Source organism: Schistocerca cancellata, chromosome 3 (assembly GCF_023864275.1).
Source record: "Schistocerca cancellata isolate TAMUIC-IGC-003103 chromosome 3, iqSchCanc2.1, whole genome shotgun sequence".
Classification (NCBI taxonomy): Eukaryota; Metazoa; Arthropoda; class Insecta; order Orthoptera; family Acrididae; genus Schistocerca; species Schistocerca cancellata.
The window spans coordinates 42,486,629-42,507,604 of record NC_064628.1 but is presented as its reverse complement, the minus strand read 5'-3'; the positions used below and the strand labels follow the sequence as shown (position 1 = coordinate 42,507,604).

Sequence of the window (20,976 nt, the reverse complement as noted above, 5' to 3'; positions counted from 1 at the left end):
GGCACTCAGTTGTTGCCACCTGCCTCCACCTGGCCTTAATTTATGTTCATTTCTTCCATCTCAGAATTCCCTTTTAGTTTTCTTTACCTTTTATTTTCTTACCTGCTATCACATAAAACACTGCCAAATAAACTAGTCTTGGGCACCGGCTTGAAGGCTCAATTTGAAATGATCTAATTTCAGAACTACAATTCATAGTCTCTCAGGCGTATCAGTCATCATCTTGACCATTTGTTTGAACACAATATTGTGTTTGAAATGGGGATTCCCGATATAACTGTATACATATTTCTTTCAGCAACTTTGCCTTCCTCAAAATGGTACTCTAAAAATGCCTCATTTTGTTTTAGAATTTTAGTGCTTTCTTTTTAATTATTTACTTCAATTTGTTCTTCCACTTCACAAAAGTTGTGTACAGTCACAGAGTAACATATACAGAGAGGAAGCCCCCCCTAAACCACTGTCCCGGGGGTGTCCTCGTAGTTCCGTTAGATGACAGTAGATGTCAGGCGTGTCGCCTGCTTAGTTTCGGGAGATCACGCTAGAGGCGCTTCGGCAACGGCCTCCCAGACGTCAAGGGTAGCAAGGTGGGGTGACAGAGGGGTGAGACCGAGAGAGGGTAGCCGCATCTGTGTAGGCAACAACAAGCAATACTTACATAGAAAATTTGGGCCAACGCTTTCGGCAGCGAGCACATCCGCGTGATGTCACTGTCGAGAAGAGACGATTTTTCACGTTCGCGCATGGCCGTATTCCGCTTAAGCCACCATTAATTTACTAAACTGAAGGGCGATGTAATAAGATATACCTACACAGGGACTTACTGCTTCCCACGGCAATGAAATTATCATATTGTCTTTCTAGTAATGACAGATGTATCACTACGTATTATGGATCACCTTGACATATACATTCTATTGTTTAACATTTTCTATGAGATAAGTTATAACTTGGCATCCTTCAGTCGTTATTAAGTATTACACATTTTTAATAGTACAGGAAACGCAACAATCCTAAGAGCTTTCAGTTTCTAAACGCAGTTTCGTCACAATCAGCAATAGTGTATAACATTTTTTTCGTGCAGATATTAAGTAGAAAGGAAACGATAGAATTCCATTTACTTGTCATTTCTGCGTTTGATGATTGTGAAGCTTCAGTACTGATCGCCGTACTTCAACAATTCAACAACAACAAATTAAATAGCTTAATCCCATATGGAATGAACTGCGGAAGCTCTCCATGTGTGTGCTCCTTTCTGCAGCTGTTTAGCCCTCATTGTCTTTGCTGACGTGTTAGGTGCCTTATCCGGATGTAGGTACAGTAATGATCTTAGTGTAAATTGCGGAGATCTCTTGAGAAATAGTTTGAACCTTCTGATTAAAAGTTTTGGCAGGCTTTTATTCACATCTGCTTCTTTACACAAAGAGCTGTGTTCGAAGAGACGATTAAGCTAGGACGAGAGAGTTCCTCAGCTGCCGCAGAGCTTATAGGACCTTTTGATATTACTATTATCTTGTCAGTATGATGTCCAAGTGATTGCTCTATGGAGTCCGATCTGGAAGAAATACATCCAGTGATGTATTTTTGCGTATCTTTCGTGACCAGCAGTATACAGACTGCTTCCAGGCTCCATATAAACCACATGCAATAACAACCTGTACCTTTCAAATAACTTCTGGGAATTCAGCCAGGTAACACTTTCAGAGACCGCCGATATTTCGGCGGGAGAACACCCCGCCATTTTCAAGGCAAACGCCAGGAGAAACTCAGGTCTCACAACCTGTACCTGGCTATGTGGTCCATATGTGGCGTCACTTTCTTAGTCGTAGCATATGCCAATCATTTCATCAAATGCTCAACACACACAAATTTTCTGCTTCACTTAAGCTTGTTTTTTGCTTACTCGTGAAGTGCTTTTAGCAAACCTTTTGTGTACTTTAGTCGTCAGCACTGTGTAGATACTTAATGCTTTGCATTACTTCCTCTCTTTGCTTAACGCGTGAAACAGTAATAGCGGATAACAATATACTGAGAACGAAAAGCAAATTAAACGCTGAATTGTTTTCCCTCAATGGTGATAATTCTTCATTAAGTTTTTTTAATTTCATCCTCGATAATACCTTTCTCTGATTCTATGCTTTGATCTACTTTTTATAGCATGTTAAGTGCACGTTTACGAGTTTCACAAGCTTATAGAATTTGCAGTCGGCTTTAAAACCTATTTTGGTTGAAGTTTCTTTAATTCAGCTTGTAGATACTGTAAACAAACGTCCTCTCTAAAGTTTTTGCTACAGGCAGTAGCATTTTTAATGTTAATGCTGTCACTACTGCTACAGAGCTGAACCCACTGAGCAAATGTTTCAGGAGTTCGAGGGAACTTATGACAAGTAATACTACTGCCTTTTAGTCTTCTGATTACAGTTTTCACACACAGCCGTAGGACAATTCGGCATTATTAATGTCAAACATAACGAACAAACTCAAAAGAAGCAAAAATAAACAGCAACAACATGAAACTTAATCGCTTCAACACGTAACAGTGCGCGCGAAGTGTGCCGAGCTTCTCGACGGTGACGTATTGCGCAGATCGGAGCAGTTCTGCGCAGACACTATGGGCCCTACCTGAGGCAGCAAAGCCTGAGACAAGTTCTTCACAGTACGTGAAGACAGACCTTTTGAAATAAGCAATGTTGGAAAATACTTCTAACAAATAATGGAAAGGAGCGCCGCAACAAAATTTTGCGCTTCTCCGCTGTGCGCAATTTTGGCTGTAGCAGCTGGCTGATTCTCTAATAGGGAGCCGTGATGAGCCAATATTCATAACTAGATTTTATGCTGAAAACTGGCCTTCTATAACAGACGTTACAACATAGTGTCACAAGACAATTCTGTTGTATAATTCTGCATACAGCTGCAACTGGCGGCAGCGACTAAATGTCTCAGAACTGGATGGTGCCCTGTGCCGGCATTTGAGGGGAAGTGGTGGTGCGGACTTCCACTGCCACGGCCTTGTGTGCAGTTACCTGCTGCCCGCTGTCCGAGCAGTTTCGCACCCCAACGCCATCCCGTGTCATCTGATGGAACTGCTGTAACCCCCCGTCCCGCACCCCTGTCCGCGTCAACAGGCCCTTACGGAGGTTGCCTGTCTGGATATCTTTGTCTGTGGTACAGTACTTCAACACACCTTTAGTTTGACTGAAGCCGTGGGAAATGCACTATCATTAAGGACCACTCAAACAGGGAGTGGTCTCTATGTTACATGCTATGGCATCATCTGAGTTAAACAGCGAGAGGGCACCTCTGCTAAGCTGTTCTTGTCTGTAACGAGCAGCTGGCAGGGTGATTTTCTAAGGAGGCTGTGGTGAACAAGCATAAGACATTATGGAAGAAATCAAAAGATTAAATGATCTTGCACATGCAAATGTATTTTTTGTATGATACATGCCATACTGAACAGGAAAGGAAACAGGTGTAAGTCTAAATAATAGCCCATGTATTTATAAAAGAATGCATACTTTTAAAATACACACCACCACAAACAACACAGTTCAACTTATATAACACTATGTTTGCAAGAGCTTAGAGCGAACAATTCAATATCATAGTTACTTCTATGCAAAAACTAGGCCTGTACATAGTAATAATGCAATATTATTCAGGAGCAGTATTCAATAAAATCCTCAGATGTCCTTTTATATTTGCCCTTTCTATCTTTAGATTAGATCATAACTATGCATAACTGAATTTAGGCAAGATTTTTGGTTCAATGAGTTTCTGTAATGTTTTGAATTGTTCATACAACATTCAAAAATAACCAAGGAAAATAACTGTTTTCACTAAACCACATTTCCTTGCAATATGGTGAAATGCATTATTAACTATTGACAATATAACTTATTTCTTTACTTTCATGAAGAATGTACAAATAAAAGCCAGACTTGATAATCATAGCAAATTCTAATATGGAGAAAAAGACAATACCATTAGATTTTAATTAAATAACTGGTATGAAAATAGCACCACTGCACAGTTACCACAGAAGTAGCTTCAAACGACAATTTCTCATTCAAAAGATCTGAAGAATTTATTTTCGACATATTTCATTGCGAAGATTGCTTGTCTGTGTCACTTTTACTGTCAGTGTTGTAATTACAGTTACAACTGTCTTAATGCTGAACCATTACACTGACCTTTGTGTCCATGGTGTGTAGTGGTAGTGGTACAAGGTGGCCCTAATGTACTTGGGCGGTTTGTTGGGGAAAGGATTTCTTGAGGTATCCAAGAGCTGCAGAACTTCGGGTTGTCCATTGAGCAGTCGATACGCCAGGCTCATAAGCCAGGGATTCTGGTGATATGTACCAAGAGCAGCAAACCACATCTGCCAGTCCACACGTGGTTGATGAGGAGCTATGGAGAGAAGGAGAGAAAAAATCAAGAAATGAAAGAGAGAAAGAAGACCATAGCAAGAATGAAAGGTCATACAAACACTGGTTATGTCTTTTTTCCCCCCAACACTGTTAACAGTGCCTAGTACAAAAAAGCAATCATCCATCAGCTGTTTTATAATATAACAATTTCAGTTCATTACTATGTTAAATTTTGATCACTGCTATTGCTGAACAAATAAGAGGATGGGGAAAATTTGTGCTCAAATGATTTGTTTAATATGTAGTAATTATTAAGGAAAAAATCCATTGTAATCATGGCATTTTCACAATTTCTTTATAGCCACCACAGTAAAGCATGTGAATGTGTGTCCAGAAATGAAAATACCAGAAATATTAGAAAGAATAATTTTCTTTTCAAAATGATCCTCCAACATTTACTCTAATAATGATTTTCATTTCTGAACTATCCATATAATAGTCACCACCACCACCACCACCACCACCACCAAGCAATTACCAGCCCTAAAAATCCATAAGCTGGCTTTACAAGTTGCCTCTGTAATTGATTCAGAGTCTTTCTTTCCCACTCTATACACCTCACGTGTTCAACTTTTTTCCCAACTTCATTCCAAAGCCGTATTTTCAGTCAGCCAAGTAGGCATGTTTATCACAGTCCGTCCATCACAGGTCTATGCGCTAATTGCTGTATTGCCAGCCCACTGAATTCCCTTCTCCTCAATGTATTTTTGAATGCTATATATCTCTTCAAGAAGTCCATTTCCTCTATTTTTCCTCATCTTCGACTATATCTAGGAAAGTCTCGTTATCTATATATTGACACAAATGTAACATACATACTAATAAATCCATAGGAGCTGTAAAGTATAACAGTGAAACTGACAGTTTTTAGGCAAATAATAAGATGCTTCTTTGTACGTTTTTAAACTACAAAATAACTAATTCAAATGTTGGCACATTAAAAATAATAAAAAAAAGTGGATTACCAGGAATGTTTTGTAGTAGTTAATACAGTAAATATCAGAACTTCATGATGGGTCATCCTCTCTACTATGAATGAACACAGTAGCTCAATTTCATTAATATTAGCTTTTCTACAGGTTCCTATTCACCGAAGCCAGTTTAAAGACAGTTAAAAAACTTGTTTTTTGTGATTATTTCCAAGTTTGTTCGAATGTCCAAGTATCCACATTTATTTCACTTTCCAGAGCTTAAACTGAGACAGCAACTTACTTGCAGAAGCAAATGGGGTTGCAAAAGTAAGTAATTGGTAAATAAACAACCAGGAAATAGCACTCACATAGCTCCCAAGTGGGTTCATGGGTTCTACCTCAGAAATTTTGGGGGTGTGGGGTGGATGGTGGTGCTTAAGAGTTTAACATCCCATTAACATCGAGGGCATTAAGAGACAGAGTCAAAACTCAGGTCGTGTCAAGGACGGGGAAGGAAATCGGCCATGCCCCTTCAAAGGAACCATCCAAGCATTTGCCTTGACCGATTTAGCCGAAAATTTTAAAAACTAGAATTGTGATTTAGTTCTTTAAACACTTTATTTCAGACACTTTCTGGCCCTAAATAAAGAAGTTTTCTAGCAATTAAAACAACTGTAAATGAAAAAAATTAGGTTAAATGGGAAAAGATAAAAATTAGTTTAGTAAACATGAAGGTGGTTTAGAAACTTTTCTGTAATTTTAAAATAATGCAGAATCAATACAGGTGGTTTAGAAACTTTTCTGTAATTTTAAAATGCTGCAGTATCAATACTTATATATCTCTCAAATTATTAATTGAAAGGAAAGTAAAACATGTAAACAAAATCCATTTACATCATGAAATGAGAGGCCTGTCTTCAGTGTTTTACACAAAAATATTTACAAGTCTTTCTCATCCACTACTACTACTTCCTGAATATGCCTTTCTTTGGAGTGATAATCTTGTTGCACTCTTTGCAGCCCGAATAAGATCCTTTGAAAATTATTTTGGTAAGATGCTCTTATTGAAGATAAATGGTTCATTTTACTGATGGCCAAAGCACTCAAGGTTCCTGTATTCCTACTAGATTGAAATTCAGTACTGTTTTTCCTAACAGTACTAAAAACTCTCTCATAGGCAGCATCACTATGAGGAATAAGTAACAATGCAAGCATAAGCTTGCTCAGAAACAGATACTTTTTAATGCCCAATGCATCACACATAGCAGATATTTTGTATTGAGCAGTATCAGCTCTCTCTTCTTCCTCCATTCCAAAGTCATCGAACTGGTATCTTAAAAATACCAACTCTCTCTCTCTCTCTCTCTCTCACTCTCACTCTCACTCTCACTCTCACTCTCACTCTCACTCTGAACCAGGAATTAACTCTCTCAGCTTTATAAGTGATGGTAAAGATTTTCTTTTCCTAGATCCAATGTATATAACTTCAAAGTTTTTTAAGGAGTCAACATGTAGTGGAGTTTTTCTTTGACTACACGAGTTGATGAAAAATCTTCTGACGTCTTTATAAAATTTTCTATTTACAGATTTTTCATGCTAGGAATGACGAATGCAGCTTCTAGTGTCCACACCAATGATAATACCTTCATGCCTTTTGTGATATTTATTTATTTATTTTTGAAATTTCAATTCCACTAGACTACCAGAAGTAGGTACTGCAGAAGGATTGATAAATCTCACAATCAAATCTATAAATAAGTTATTTAGGAAGCTATTAAGTCTGAATTACTGGCTTTTCTTTCTGGAACGAATACATTTGCTTTGGTAAATAACAAAAGTATATTACTAAAGAAAAGAAGATATAGCATGGTTACTGGATTATTTAGAATAGGGCGCACTTTAGATGTGTGAAAGTTGAAACAACTTTTTGAAGCTTCCTCACTGAAAAGATTACAAGAGGCTCCCACTGTTCTGTTATTCTTTCTGTTGACTGGAGCAGACAGAGCCAGTTTGTACAAACATACTTCAGTATTTTATGGGGTTTAGTGCCATGCATATTTTGACAAAGTTTAAAAGTAGACTTTTTCGTAACTCTCTTGGAGAAAGTAGAAAATATCTATTACAAATTCTTCAGCATCAAAATATTGTAGGTTTTCTGCAGCACCTTTTTGTGCAGCTAAATTAAGCAGGTGACAGGAACAAGATTGGATTCTTATGTGTGGCTGAACTTTCTTCAAAACAGCAGGAACTCCTTTTATATTTCCCACCATTGTATTTGCATTATCACACACAAATGAATTGCAATTAAAAATTCCTTCGCCAGTAATTAAACTCTATTCTAGCAAGAATAGTATTGTGGTGCATATCTTTCCCAGTTTAACATAAAGAGTAAGTAACAGCAATTGGATACAGTTTCACATCTTTACTGTCTGTGCTTTTATCAGTTGCAAGAGCAAAGGGGTTTTCTTGTAAGTATTCTCCTACATTGTTATGTGTACTGGATGGCAAAGAATTTATAGCTGCAGTTGTTTTAGTTCTTCCACAAGTGTATTGTTTTAGCAATGTGTGAATCAGGAAACGTTTTTCTGAACAACTGTGAAGTATGATCTGCACAAGAAATTGTGCAAGCCATGTTCAACAATGAATGAACTAAAAAGCATTTCAGCATTGGTGACAAGAGTATTCCTCATCAGGTTTTATTCCAAATAATGACAATGATGCATTTGAAGACTTAAGGTTTGTTAGGTCCACATGTACTTTAGACAGAACATGAGGATGGCAATCATCATGAACAGCACGCTTTATAGAAATTTTTCGTGAACACACCACACAAGACACATGTTGGTCTGATTTTACCAAACATGGCCATTCTTTATGAGACTGTTTCCAAAATTTCTGTACAGTTTTACATTCTTTTGCTACATCACCATCCAGTGTAATAACACTTTGGTGGACAGCACATAGAAGATAGCCGCCAACTAAAAAACTGATGTACGAACACTGGGAAAAAAGAGTGAGACAAGAGTGATAGCCAACTGGACATGGCCCATATCCCACGCACTTGCAGCATAAGTTGCTTCCAGAAAGCAATCATAGAACGTGTGGGGAAATTGGTTCCCCAGAACACTTCCTTTTGAAATGCATTCGATACAGGCATAGACATAATGACATAGAACACACAATGGAAACAACACTATACAATTCATTGAGGAACCCAGATTCATGGACACAGTTGAACACAGCCACAACATAATCCCAAAAGCAGAACATGATGTACACAAACAGACTCAACAATACACAAGGTGCAGAAGACAAAGACAGGCCAACACAGATAGCTCGAGCAGCTCCAGTACTGATGACAATACGAGTGATAGTGACAACACGTACATAACATAGGCACACAAAAAATACATTACATAAACACGTAAAACATGCACAACTATTCATATGAACATTTACTAAACACTGCAATTTATATCTTGCTATGAATGAATCTAATTAAAAGTAGAAGTATTAGACTGTGGATAGACACAGTCCTAGAATCTTCGTTAAACCCAAACCCAATATTGTTAAGTAGTTATGTAAGTTACCACATAATTGTAAATGTAATAACATGAATGTAATCTAAATGTTATATAAAGTAAGCAAGCAAAATAAAACAGAACACAACAGAACATTATGCAGTTAAACATGTTTTAACAAGATTAATATTAGGTTAGTGGTGGCTTGTTATTTCTTCTACAGCTATGTAGGAACAGTATATAATTTAATTAGATTACATTGAGGCACGATATTGTTTACTAACTAGGCCAATAGTAGCAGTTGTTATGTAACCTAACAAACATCAACTCGCACAGCACTAACAAATGACACCAACATAGTTTGCATCCACATGGAATGAACAAATAGAGTTTTCCTGATGAGCAATGTTCAGTGTGGATAATTACTAAAATAGGTAGCACAAGATGTGGACGCTGGACTTCAAGTTGAATACCACGTCCCCTTCCCCACATGGTTTTGGTGAAGATATATGCATATCTATTCTTTCCTGTCTTCTTTTATTCTCTTCTTAAATTATACCATAAATTTACAATTTCCTACTTTCAAATTGCTGCATTTTTCTTTTAAAGTATGTGTAATTGCTGCAAGTAAATAAAAGATAACATCAAAGTACAAATAAAAGAGCTCCATGCAGCCCCACCTCCATGGACAGCCTGCATGGGCAACAGTGCCCATGGCCTCAACTGTGTAGCACAGTATTGCTGTGTGGTGGTGGCGGCCATGGATACTGGCTAAGAGGTATATGTGGAACACTATGGCCTGCATAAAGTAATAAGATGGCAGGCCCTAGTAGTCATAATGCAGCTTGGAAGAAAGAAGTCTGAATTTGGCACAGTATTTTTCTCACTTTCATTTGAGACATCTTTCATACTCTTTAATTTCGCATAATCATTTTTGTCACACTTTTCTTTATGGGCACTTAACATTTGCTGAAAAAAAAAAATCTAATTCCTCACATTTTCAACAAACTTAGATGAGAAACTAACGTGCACCCTTCACATTAAGAGTATCTGCTCCAAGGTAAAAAGTACTCTAGTGAAGGGCTCGTGGTAAAAACTGGGGCCTAAGCCCCAGAGGTATGCACAGATATACACAAAAGTGGTTAGGCCTGGGATTTCCTACGGGGCTGTAGTGTGGTGGAAGAAGGTAGAACAGCAGGTTGCAGCTAAGGAGCTCGCTAAGGTGCAGAGACTGGCCTGCTTAGCCATAACAGGCTGAATTAGCAGCACACCAACTGCTGGGATAGAAGCCATGCTGGACATTAAGCCACTACACCTTTGGGTCAAGATGGAGGCAGCAGATAGGGCATACAGACTTAAAACTGGCAAAAACTGGATCTCATCGGGATATCCAGACTTACACACTAACATAGTGAGTGAGGTAAACATAGAAATGGCTGGGGAAATGCCTGCCAACTATATAATTACTCCGAACTGCTTCAACAAGCCTTACAATATAATAATTGGAAGCAGGGAGCAGTGGGAAAAAACAGTTTGACACCATACGGAGGACAAGGTTTGGTTCACTGATGGGTAGAAATCAGACGAAGGTGTTGGGGCAGAGGTGTACAGGGTTCAGCCAAGACTGGAGGGCATCATGTCTCTAGGAAAATTGGCCTCTGTATTCCAAGATGAAATTACTGCAATCAGGGGCATGTGTGGAGGAGAATATGCAAAGGTGCAACAATGACCTTAGCATCTACATGTATTCAGACAGCCAGGCAGCCCTGAAATCATTGGCAGCTCCTGCAACAAGATCAAAGATTGTTGCAGAATGCCACAGGGCTCTGACGGAGCTAGGGGGAAGCAATAGGGCAAACCTAGTGTGGGTCCCTGGCCACTCAGGGATCAGTGGCAATGAACAAGCCGACAGACTGGTCAGGATGGGGGCAACGGCTCCATTTACTGGACCGAAACCTGTCCTGACAATCACCAAGGCTATGATCAAACTAGAAGTACGGAACTGGCTCACGAAACAGCATGTAGAATATTGGACCAAGGTCCATAAACAAAAACATGGTAAGGTAACGATCCCAAGATATGTTTTAAAAGAATCTCTGTAATCCTGAGATTGAACAGGAAAGAGATCAAACTCATGACTGGACTGATGACAGGCCATGGGAACTTAAAAAAAAAAAAAAAAAAAAAATATACACACAATGGGTATAACAGAAGAAGACCCTAAATGTAGGATCTGTGATGAGGGTGAAGAAACTGTATCACACCTAATATATGAATGCATGGCACTGGAGAGCAAAAGATATAGAATCTTTGGGACAACTAGACCTAAAGAAATTGTGTCTAATAAAAAAAACTGGTAAAGGGACTCCTTGCACTATTTCGGCTTCACTAGGTACACAGCGAGTGATACCGCACATTAAACTCTGTTTTGATGCGGGCAGTGGTCAGTTAGACCTAAGCTGTTTTAACTTCCCTGTCAAAATCAAATCAAATCATTTATTCCTCAAATAATTACTATTACTGGACTCTAGCATTTTTTGGTGTTGAAAAGTGGTAGACCATAAAAAAACCTTGAGAAGTTTCTACACACGGCCTTTATGATACAAAATATCAGATTCTTACCAAACAGAAAATAATAATGCAAGTTAAAAGTACTTGCCATTATCAATGAGGCAATCAGAGAGAGAAATTGATTATGTTTGATAAGAGTGAAGAAATATATCAGCAGTGACATTGCTTTTGTAGCCATCTCGATACATGACTGGACAACTTTAATTTCCACACCGCACAATTACGTGTCCATCATTTAACAGTTGTTACCCTTTGTGCACCCGCCATTCTTGGAACATATTTGTTACCTGAAAGTACTATCCACTCACAAATAATTATAAAAGCTATTAAAGTAATATTGAGACACTGCAAAGAATTCTCATAGAAAAATACATACCCACAAAGGGTGGTGTTGCATTTACATTTCCGGCTTTATAAAGGAAATTATATTCCTGCCAAGGACCATCAATATGATTGCTGCCCTCAATAATCACTTCAGGTCGACCTCCAACACCGGTCATGCGACGGAAGAGACCGTATGCATTTGTCACATGCAGATGGTTAATGCGGGACTCCCATGTGCGGACTGCTGGCAGAACGGTGCTGTTGCCAGAGGGATGCAGAGTTGAATACGGAACCTGAAAAATAAATAAATAAAATAGCAATACGTAAGGAAGAAATATTGGGATTTAGTATCTCATTGACAATGAGGTCATTATAAATGGAACACAAGCTCAGATAGATCACCACTGGGGAAAGACGTCGGCCTTTTTCGTTTCTCAAAGACACAATCCCAATATCTGCCTTTATTGATTAATAGAAACTGTGAGAAATGTAATTCTGGATGACTTGATAGGAATTTCAGCCGCACTTTGGCTGAAAGAGTCCAGTGTCCCAACCACTGTGCCACCTCACTTACTATAAAATGCAATTTTTTTTAAACAATAATATCCGTTAAGAAATGCCTTGTGAGGAGTGGATGGATAAACCACCAGGCAGTTCAGTGACAAATTACCTCACATCAATTTACAGATAATGAAACTGTAAAACTTATAAATTTTAGCACATAACACAACAAGTATTTCTATTATCTAGCTTCTACCAGAGATGTGCAGGCAGCAACTACCAGAACTGATACGTACTTATCTGAAATGGCCTCAAAACAAAATACTACAAGCAACCAATGGTCATGTTTAGTTATCCACAAGAAGATTTCAAGTGTCCCTAGAAATTTTATCCACTGAGATGTACCTATTGCAGGGCCAATTGTAAAAACTCTGCATAACTGCAGTTAACCTAGGTCTCCAGATAGTGCAGGAAACATGCTGTACAAGTGCAGAATAACACCTAATCTCAGTATTGTCTACCCAGCAATTTCAGGCTGGATTATAGAGATTACCTGTATAGTAAGTTTGACAAATAATCAGACAGTGATGATGAGATTACCGTATTTACTCGAATCTAAGCCGCACTTTTTTTCCTGTTTTTGTAATCCAATAAACCGCCTGCGGCTTAGAATCGAGTGCAAAGCAAGCGGAAGTTCTGAAAAATGTTAGTAGGTGCCGCCACAACTAACTTCTGCCGTCGAATATATGTAGCGCTACACAGGCATGCTTTGTAGACACAAAGATGAATACTGGCGCCAAAACCTCTGCGTCAATAAATAAATTTTAAAAAAAGGTGGAAGACGAGCTTTTTTTTCTCCGTCCCGAGTTTCGACCATTTTCATACATTATCCAACGAAGTAAATACAAATTCCGTATTGTTCATCTTCGAATGTAGCAAAATTTCAATGAACTACGAAAATACGACTGGCAAGACTGTTTGGGATGTTTGTCAATATGGCCAACTCTACGTTCTGAATTTTTTCCTACCTGTGAGAAGAGGTGGTTGCTAATAGGAACCTGATGAAATGTGAATCACATGCACTATTCTCTTCACCATAAGAATAATACGAATATAAATATTTTGCCACGAATTCTTTCGTGTTTGCTGCTATCTCATTTAAATCCTGTCTGCCTAATAAACTACGAAACTAGAGTGAGACAACAGCAAACACTGAAGAATTACATATCATGTCATGTTTATATTCTTATTATTCTTATGCCTAATAGTGATACAGTCAGAAATGAAGCTCGGCAACTGACTAGATTTGTAAATCTTAAGATGACTAATTTCTGTGCAGAATTTGATGTACTAAAGAAGCGGCCGCAAATATTTTCAAACTGAGAAAAATTTTCGCCTAACTCTCGTTCAGAACATGTTCTATCATACACAGTCTATTATTTGGTTCTTGTTGATCATTATCAAAGAAAGCAGCAGTGTAAGTAACAACAAATAGCAGTCTCTTGCCATTGTTTCGCTAATGAGACGATTCCTCTTTTTTTTTTTAATTGTAAGCGGCGGTAGCGCGCACAAAAGCAAGCCATGCCGCGAGCGGCGACAGGCCGTAAACACGCACTATCAGAATGTGACAAACAGTGCATGACACAGTACAGTAATGCATTTTAAGCTTAGAGTGGCGTAAACACCTATAACAAAGAAAACAGCACTTATCAGATCAAAGCAAAATAAGCAATCGATTCAAACCAGACGAAGCACGTGAAAAAGGAAGGGTACCCGTATAAATACCGAAGGAGCGTCTGACGCATAGCAATGGCTACCTGGTAAAGCTTAACTGCTAAGCTTACGACCCGAACCAAACTACTGTAGCTGTATCGTCATTCATTCGACCTAAATTGTGTCTCTTTGTTTCGATTTGGAGGTGCGGCCTGAAACTTTTCTCTCCCCTTGAATTTCGAGTCTCAAATTTCAGGTGCGGCTTAGATTCGGGAAATTTTTTTTTTTCCTTTATTTCGAGTCTCATTTTTCAGGTGCGGCTTAGATTCGAGTGCGGCTTAGATTCGAGTAAATACGGTATACAATTGTTTGAATGAAAACTTAAGAACGTGAGACACTGGCCCAATTATTTTGAAGAAAACACTGACATAGAATTTCTAACTACATTTTATCCTGTGGAGTAAAAATTAGTCATTTCAATGTTGTAAATGAGAAACTGGATAACACGAATGACAAGTGAGTCTGCAACTGTGGTTCAAATGGCTCTGAGCACTATGGGACTTAACACCTGAGGTCATCAGTCCCCTAGAACTTAGAACTACTTAAACTTAACTAACCTAAGGACACCACACACATCCATGCACGAGGCAGGATTTGAACCTGTGACCGTAGCAGTCTTGCGGTTCCAGACTGAAGCGCCTAGAACCGCTCGGCCACAGCGGCCGGCTACTGAAGGGTGTCTGGAAAGTAACAAGGTATTATAAAATGGCTGCAAAAATTTTTCCATCAATGGAATCATATTGGAAATAGTGCACACACAAAGGTCATTAAATAATGTTAAGATTTCTGCAGTCACAATGCAGGCATGCGTCAGCTGGTTTGGAGGTCGTATTGCCATTCTGATACAAACGCAGCCGCAAACATCTGGCTGCCAGGCCAGACTTGCGCTCAATTCTTGGCTTTGTTCTAGCTCCATCATTCCCTCCCCTTCCTCCTCCTTCCCCCTTGGCAAGCAATTGTGTTTACATTTTCTGGTTGCCATCAGAAGAGTTGCACGTAACAATGGAAAAGATGGCTAATCGCCTCACTATTCAACAGTGAGCGCAGGGTGCTGCATGTTATGAAGTGGGGAATTCCACTTACCTGTTGCAGAACGGTGGTGTACTGCGCATGGAGTGAATGCCACAATTTGTCTAGAGACAATAAAGAACTGTCACAGGAAACTGATGTCCACAATCTCCGTAAAAGATGCAAGAAAAACTGGTTGGTCATCCACATCTCAACCTGATGATAAAGTGGCAACTGTGCAGGAAATGTTTGTACGCAGCCCTTCGAAATAACAGTCCAGGCAGCACATGAAAGAGGACTCCCACGATATGTGGTATGTCAGAACTTGCACAAAGAATGAATTATCGAATGTTGAACATCATCACGTGCAACAGCTGATACAGGAAGACATTGCAGAGTGGAGTTTGGAGAATATATATCGAGTTGGCATGAAGATTGGCCTCAATAACATCCTCTTCAGTGACGAGACCATATTCTATGTTGAAGGTTTTATCAGTAGACACAATTGCCATTATTGGCCAGAACAAAAACTTAGTGTTATGGTGGAGAAGATGCAGCATCGCACGAAAGTGCCGCAAATGCTATTAAGCAATTTATCCTGTGCAGCACAATGAATGAAGAAAGGTACATGCAGATATTTGAAAATTATGTTTGGTCAATAGTAACTGCTTTGGATAGCAATGAAGATGTTGTTTTTATGACATAGATATCCTCGCAATAGTGAAGCAACTTAAATCACTTAATAAAAGCAAGTCTTCTGGACCAGACTGTATACCAATTAAATCCCTTTCAGAGTATGCTGATGCAGTTGCTCTGTACTTAACAATTATATACAAACACTCACTCGATGAAAGATCCGTATCCAGAGACTGGAAAGTTTCACAGGTCACAGCAATATTCAAGAAAGGCAATTTGAGTGATCCACTAAATTACAAGCCCACATCATTATTGTCAATATGCAGCAGGATTTTGGAACATATATTGTGTTCGAACATTATGAATTACCTCAAAGAGAATGGTCTGTAACCATGTAGCCAACACAGATTTAGAAAACGTTCTTGTGAAAAACGAGTAGCTCTTTACTCACGAAGTGTTGAGTGCTATCGACAAAGGATTTAAAATTGATTCTGTATTTCCAGATTTCCAGAAGGCTTTTAATGCCATACCTCACAAGCAGCTGGTAACTGAATTGCGCGCTTACGGAATATTGTCTCAGTTATGTGACTGGAATTGTGATTTCCTGTCACAGAGGTCACAGTTTGTGCTACCTGACAAAGTCAAGGAGTAAAACAGAAGTGATTTCTGGCATTCCCCAAGGTAGTGTTATAGGCCTTCTGCTGTTTGTTATATTTATAAATAATTTAGGAGACAATCTGAGCTGTCGTCTTAGGTTGTCTGCAGATGATACTGTCATTTATCATCTAGCAAAGTCACCAGAAGATCAAAACCAATTGCAAAGTGATTTAGATAAGATATGTGTATGGTGCAAAAATTGGCAATTGGCCCTAAATAATGTTACGTGTGGCGCATCACCTCACTTTGCAAATGTAGTGCATTCGTGGTTGGATGAGAAGTTTCCAGGACATTGGATGTGAAGACATGGACTTCACGAGTGGCCTGCGAGAAGTTGAGGCCTGACACCTTATGACTTCTTTCATGGGGCTCAGATAAATGTGGTATGTACCTGACAAAACCTCACACACTAGAAGAATTGGAAGCATTGGTTTGGGACGTTATCAGCAATATCCCATGTGACTCCCTCCAGAGGAATGCAAGTTCCATACAGTCATGTGAGTCGACTGGTTGATGTCACAGGCACCTACATTGAAGTTTAAAGTATACATCCTTATTCTTATATAACAATGTATGCATGATACTAATTTCAAAAAGTTAGTGTTGTAAACACAGTATTTATTCATGTTTTTCAAATACCTAGCTACTTTCTAGGCACCCTGTATATATCTCTTACTTTGTGTTAACAGATACTCAAGTTTTTTTCACACCCGTATTTCAAAATTTTGTCATAGTTCAATAAGAGAACAAAGAGAAAATATTTAATAGTTTTATTCAGTATATACATTGGAAGCATATCCATTCACGATTATAGAGCCTAAAGTTTATCCTCGTTGAACATATTTGTGCTCCTGTGTTACCACTGTCACTATGTTTTTACAATTCATCTTTCTATTTGACAAAAACATTTCAAAATAGGCACAGCAATACTGAAAAACCTCAATTTTGAGACTAAATTGAATACAACAGTCCAACCTTCTTTCCTAAACCCCATCCTCAACGCTAGGGGTACCTTCTAATGGTTCCAGAGTTAATGCACTTTTATAACAGAAAACATTATCCACTTTCTTTCCTTATAAAAATGAAGACTCAAGGTGTGAATCTGTAATTTAATCTGCAGTACACACAATGCTATGCATTTCATCTCATGTACTGTACTCATTTTATGGTGCAACACAATGAGTTTCACTCATACTTTGATTCTGAACTGACATTTTCACACGAATTATATACACAGCGTAATATGTTTACAGCTTACTCGCTTGAGCACAAGGAACCATATAAGCTTGTAATTCTAACTATAAATGATTATTTGTGAACTTCCTGTGTTGTTTCATAGCTTAAAACAAATTAGTACCAAGATGTTTACAACTTTCACATTTCAGACTTTTTCAGTGGCTATTAAATCCATGAAGTCCTACAGTGTAACTGATTAAAATATTTGTGAAGTAGTTTCTATGGTTCTTCCTACGGATTATATGGTAACAATTAATGACACATTTATTTACAGAATTGTGTGATATGCTCACAGCACAATATTACATGGGATAAGCCTAGAGTTGAATGACTGGATTTGATGCTAGACAAGATTGTACAATCAAAGTTGTATGCATTTAACAAACACAGTCTCTCTAACATCTAGGCAAGATAAAATAATAAGACTTTAACGTGGAAATAATAACAGACGTTAATGTGGATGAGTGTCATAGGCATAATTATGCCTTTGCAATGTACAAGGAATTACGGTTGTTCATTGCAAATAGTGGCAACAGTTCTTCTTCTTCTTCACACATGTCCCAATATAATTATTAATAAACACCACATAATAAAAAATGGCACCTGTCTACATGCAAGAACTGCAAAAGTGCATGAAGAATTGGCATATAGAGCCCAAGAATGTACATATTTTACTTCCCTTAGGCTATTCATTGCTACTTCCATTTATTGGTTATTCAGTGATTAAGACTTCAGAACTGTGATTCATTAAGTTTGGCCCAATGATTTCAATGCTGCCAAGATACTGCAGGACACTCAGAAAATATCACATAGTGCATTGCATGAACAATACAGAATACTACTTCAAAATCGCTATTGCATTAAGTAAAACTATAATAAACACACTAGCTTTTACGCCATGTCACACAGCTTCTTTCACTAACATGTTAGGTTATCTTGAAATGACTCAAAACTGTATTATCTATCATACTATACTGTACATTATATGAGATTTATGCAAAACTAGCTGAGAAACCTGGAATTGCTGAGGTATTTGTTTATAGCCATGCCCAAGACATCTACGCATGGAATTTACTTTTTACTTATAAAGTTCTTAGTATTCAACTTTGAAGTAGTATTATTATTGGGGACATGAACAAAGCACTTGTTTGCTTCATTAACACAGGAAAGAGTCATTCAAGAGTTGGTCACGCAAAGGACAAGTGACACCAAAGTCCATGCCCATGATATGCAGTGTCTAGCCTTGTGCTTTGCTTATGGTCATAGTGTAACATAAGCTCACTAGTAACTATACATTTTTGAAGTGAAGGTGTAAATTGAGGGGAATAAGCGGTATTAGGGGTTAAAAACTCTGTTATTACATTGGAGAGAAGTAACCTGAAGACTCCATGAGTAAAGGGTTTTGAGGAGCAAGATAACACATGACAATTTCGACCACTGTGACAATGTACATTTGGAAGGAGTTTCCAAACAGTAATTACAAGCCTGATGTTCTTGAGCCATAGTAAGTCTCACTTCACTATCTTCAATTGATTCTTGAAACCATGTAGTCCTCAGTCTTTTATTCATTCTGGTGTAGTCGGGAAGACATTTCCAGGCATTTTTATTCATAAACAATTGAAATCTAAATGTAATGAGTAGGCAGCCAAACCACAAAGTAAAACTTTATAAATTCATTTTCCCTAGCAAATGATATAAATTAAACTTATTGAAAGCAGTAAAGCAATGTCATTAAGTTTTTTATACACAAAGCAAAATCAGTAAATCCTTACATACTAGTCACATAAATTCACTGTTAGTCTGTATTCGTAAAAGCAAGCTTGTGGTAGGTAATTCTGTCACTGACGTAAACTCCTAAAAATACATCTGTCACTGAGCTAAAAAACTCAAGAGTGCCATCTATTGCTTTCTTGGTGTGCTACAAAACTAACAGCACCATTTATTGGCTCTACACCATGATTAACATCTGAACTACTAAGCTGAGCAGGCAATTTTAGATAAAACTTTAAATATCTTACCTTTTCGCCATGTTCCTGTTTTGACGAAATTAAGCCAAGTTACAGTAAAGTTACCTGTGAAAACTTCATGAAAAATCATCTAGTTGTTTTGGAGACTAGCACATTCAGAAATGCAAACAGACAGACAACAGTTTTAGAGTTTTATTATTAGTATAGATGTATGGACGACCACCAATTGGCAACTTTTATTGCCACTGCTAGGCATATTTCCTTTTTTTTTGGTGCATCACACTTCTACATCAACTCCACTGTATGCAAACATTTGGGCATTGGCAAATTGACACACACTTCCCCCCCCCCCATGTTTTATTTTAAACTTCAGAAGCACATGGTGTATGTTTTACTGGTCACGCAGCATGTGTTATTCTTTACTTAACTGGCTATGGAGTATTGTGTTACGTGTCCATGTTACTTTCAAGCTCAATAATAAGTTTTTGATTAATATTTTAATTATATGTGGCAACAGCAACACACTGAGTTTTTATTAAGTTATTGAAACCCCTGCGATGTCCATTGGTCTCACAGCATTCACAAAAGCGTAATTCTGGCATTTTGAACACTTCTCACTCACTTTTACAATACAAGTTTCTTCAGATGATGGCAGAATATATGTATATCACAAACCTGAATGAATGAGACTGCTATTCCAAGTATTAGTAACAGATGAATAAAATGACACCAACTCAGTTATACCACAGTTAGCTAAACCTGGCTTTATATTGAAATCGCACAACAGGTCAAGTAACAGTAAGAAAACAGAAGTACTTATACTATCAATCATGTCTTTCTCAACTTTCAGGAAGACAGTGTGTGTCAAACGTTACTAAAAATTATTCAAGAGCTAAGATGTTAATCCAATTTTATGTTTGTACATGTTACAAACAACACTAGAGGAATGATCTTCCGATTAATACCTTAACAAACACAGTTTAAAAATAGCAATTTGTGTACTTACAGTGCTGATGGCAAAAATGAAAAGTGCAGCAGCAGCATATAGGAGAGTTGTAAGTACAGTTACAGCACGTCGAGCAAATGTTTGTGATTCAACAAGTGCTGTAGACACGGCTTCAACAATGACTAGTCCGAGTGATGCCAGTCCCACATATATAGTTAAGGGAACTGCTTTGGATAATGCTTGATCAAACTGCTGTCTGGTGAATGCTGTAAATTGTGGGGAAAAGAAGGTTTAGCATTGAATCTGAATTACACAAGTAACAAAAAGAACAGTAAATGAAGTACTCACCAATATCAGATTCAATAGTATTCTTTGGTGTGATTCTTAAGGAGTACCAAACAACAGTGCCATACAACAATGCTGCATACACTACAAGTGTTACTGCTTTACTGAATAACCCAGGCCAGAAATTGGAGGCACCTGTAGCATTTGTTTTAC

The 20,976-nt window shown here is 38.1% G+C and overlaps 1 protein-coding gene across 1 annotated transcript in view; it reads right to left on the bottom strand.

Annotated features, from left to right (window-relative positions):
• The window catches only part of LOC126176880 (lipase maturation factor 2-like), an 89,893-nt gene that overhangs the window by 13,500 nt on the left and 55,417 nt on the right, over positions 1-20,976 (bottom strand). The window contains exons 7-10 of the mRNA XM_049924080.1: positions 20,827-20,958; positions 20,539-20,744; positions 11,807-12,047; positions 4,191-4,407 (exon numbers count right to left, since the gene is read on the bottom strand). Of these exons, the coding sequence (XP_049780037.1) occupies positions 4,191-4,407; positions 11,807-12,047; positions 20,539-20,744; positions 20,827-20,958 (796 nt within the window). The remainder of the gene's footprint in view (positions 1-4,190; positions 4,408-11,806; positions 12,048-20,538; positions 20,745-20,826; positions 20,959-20,976) is intronic.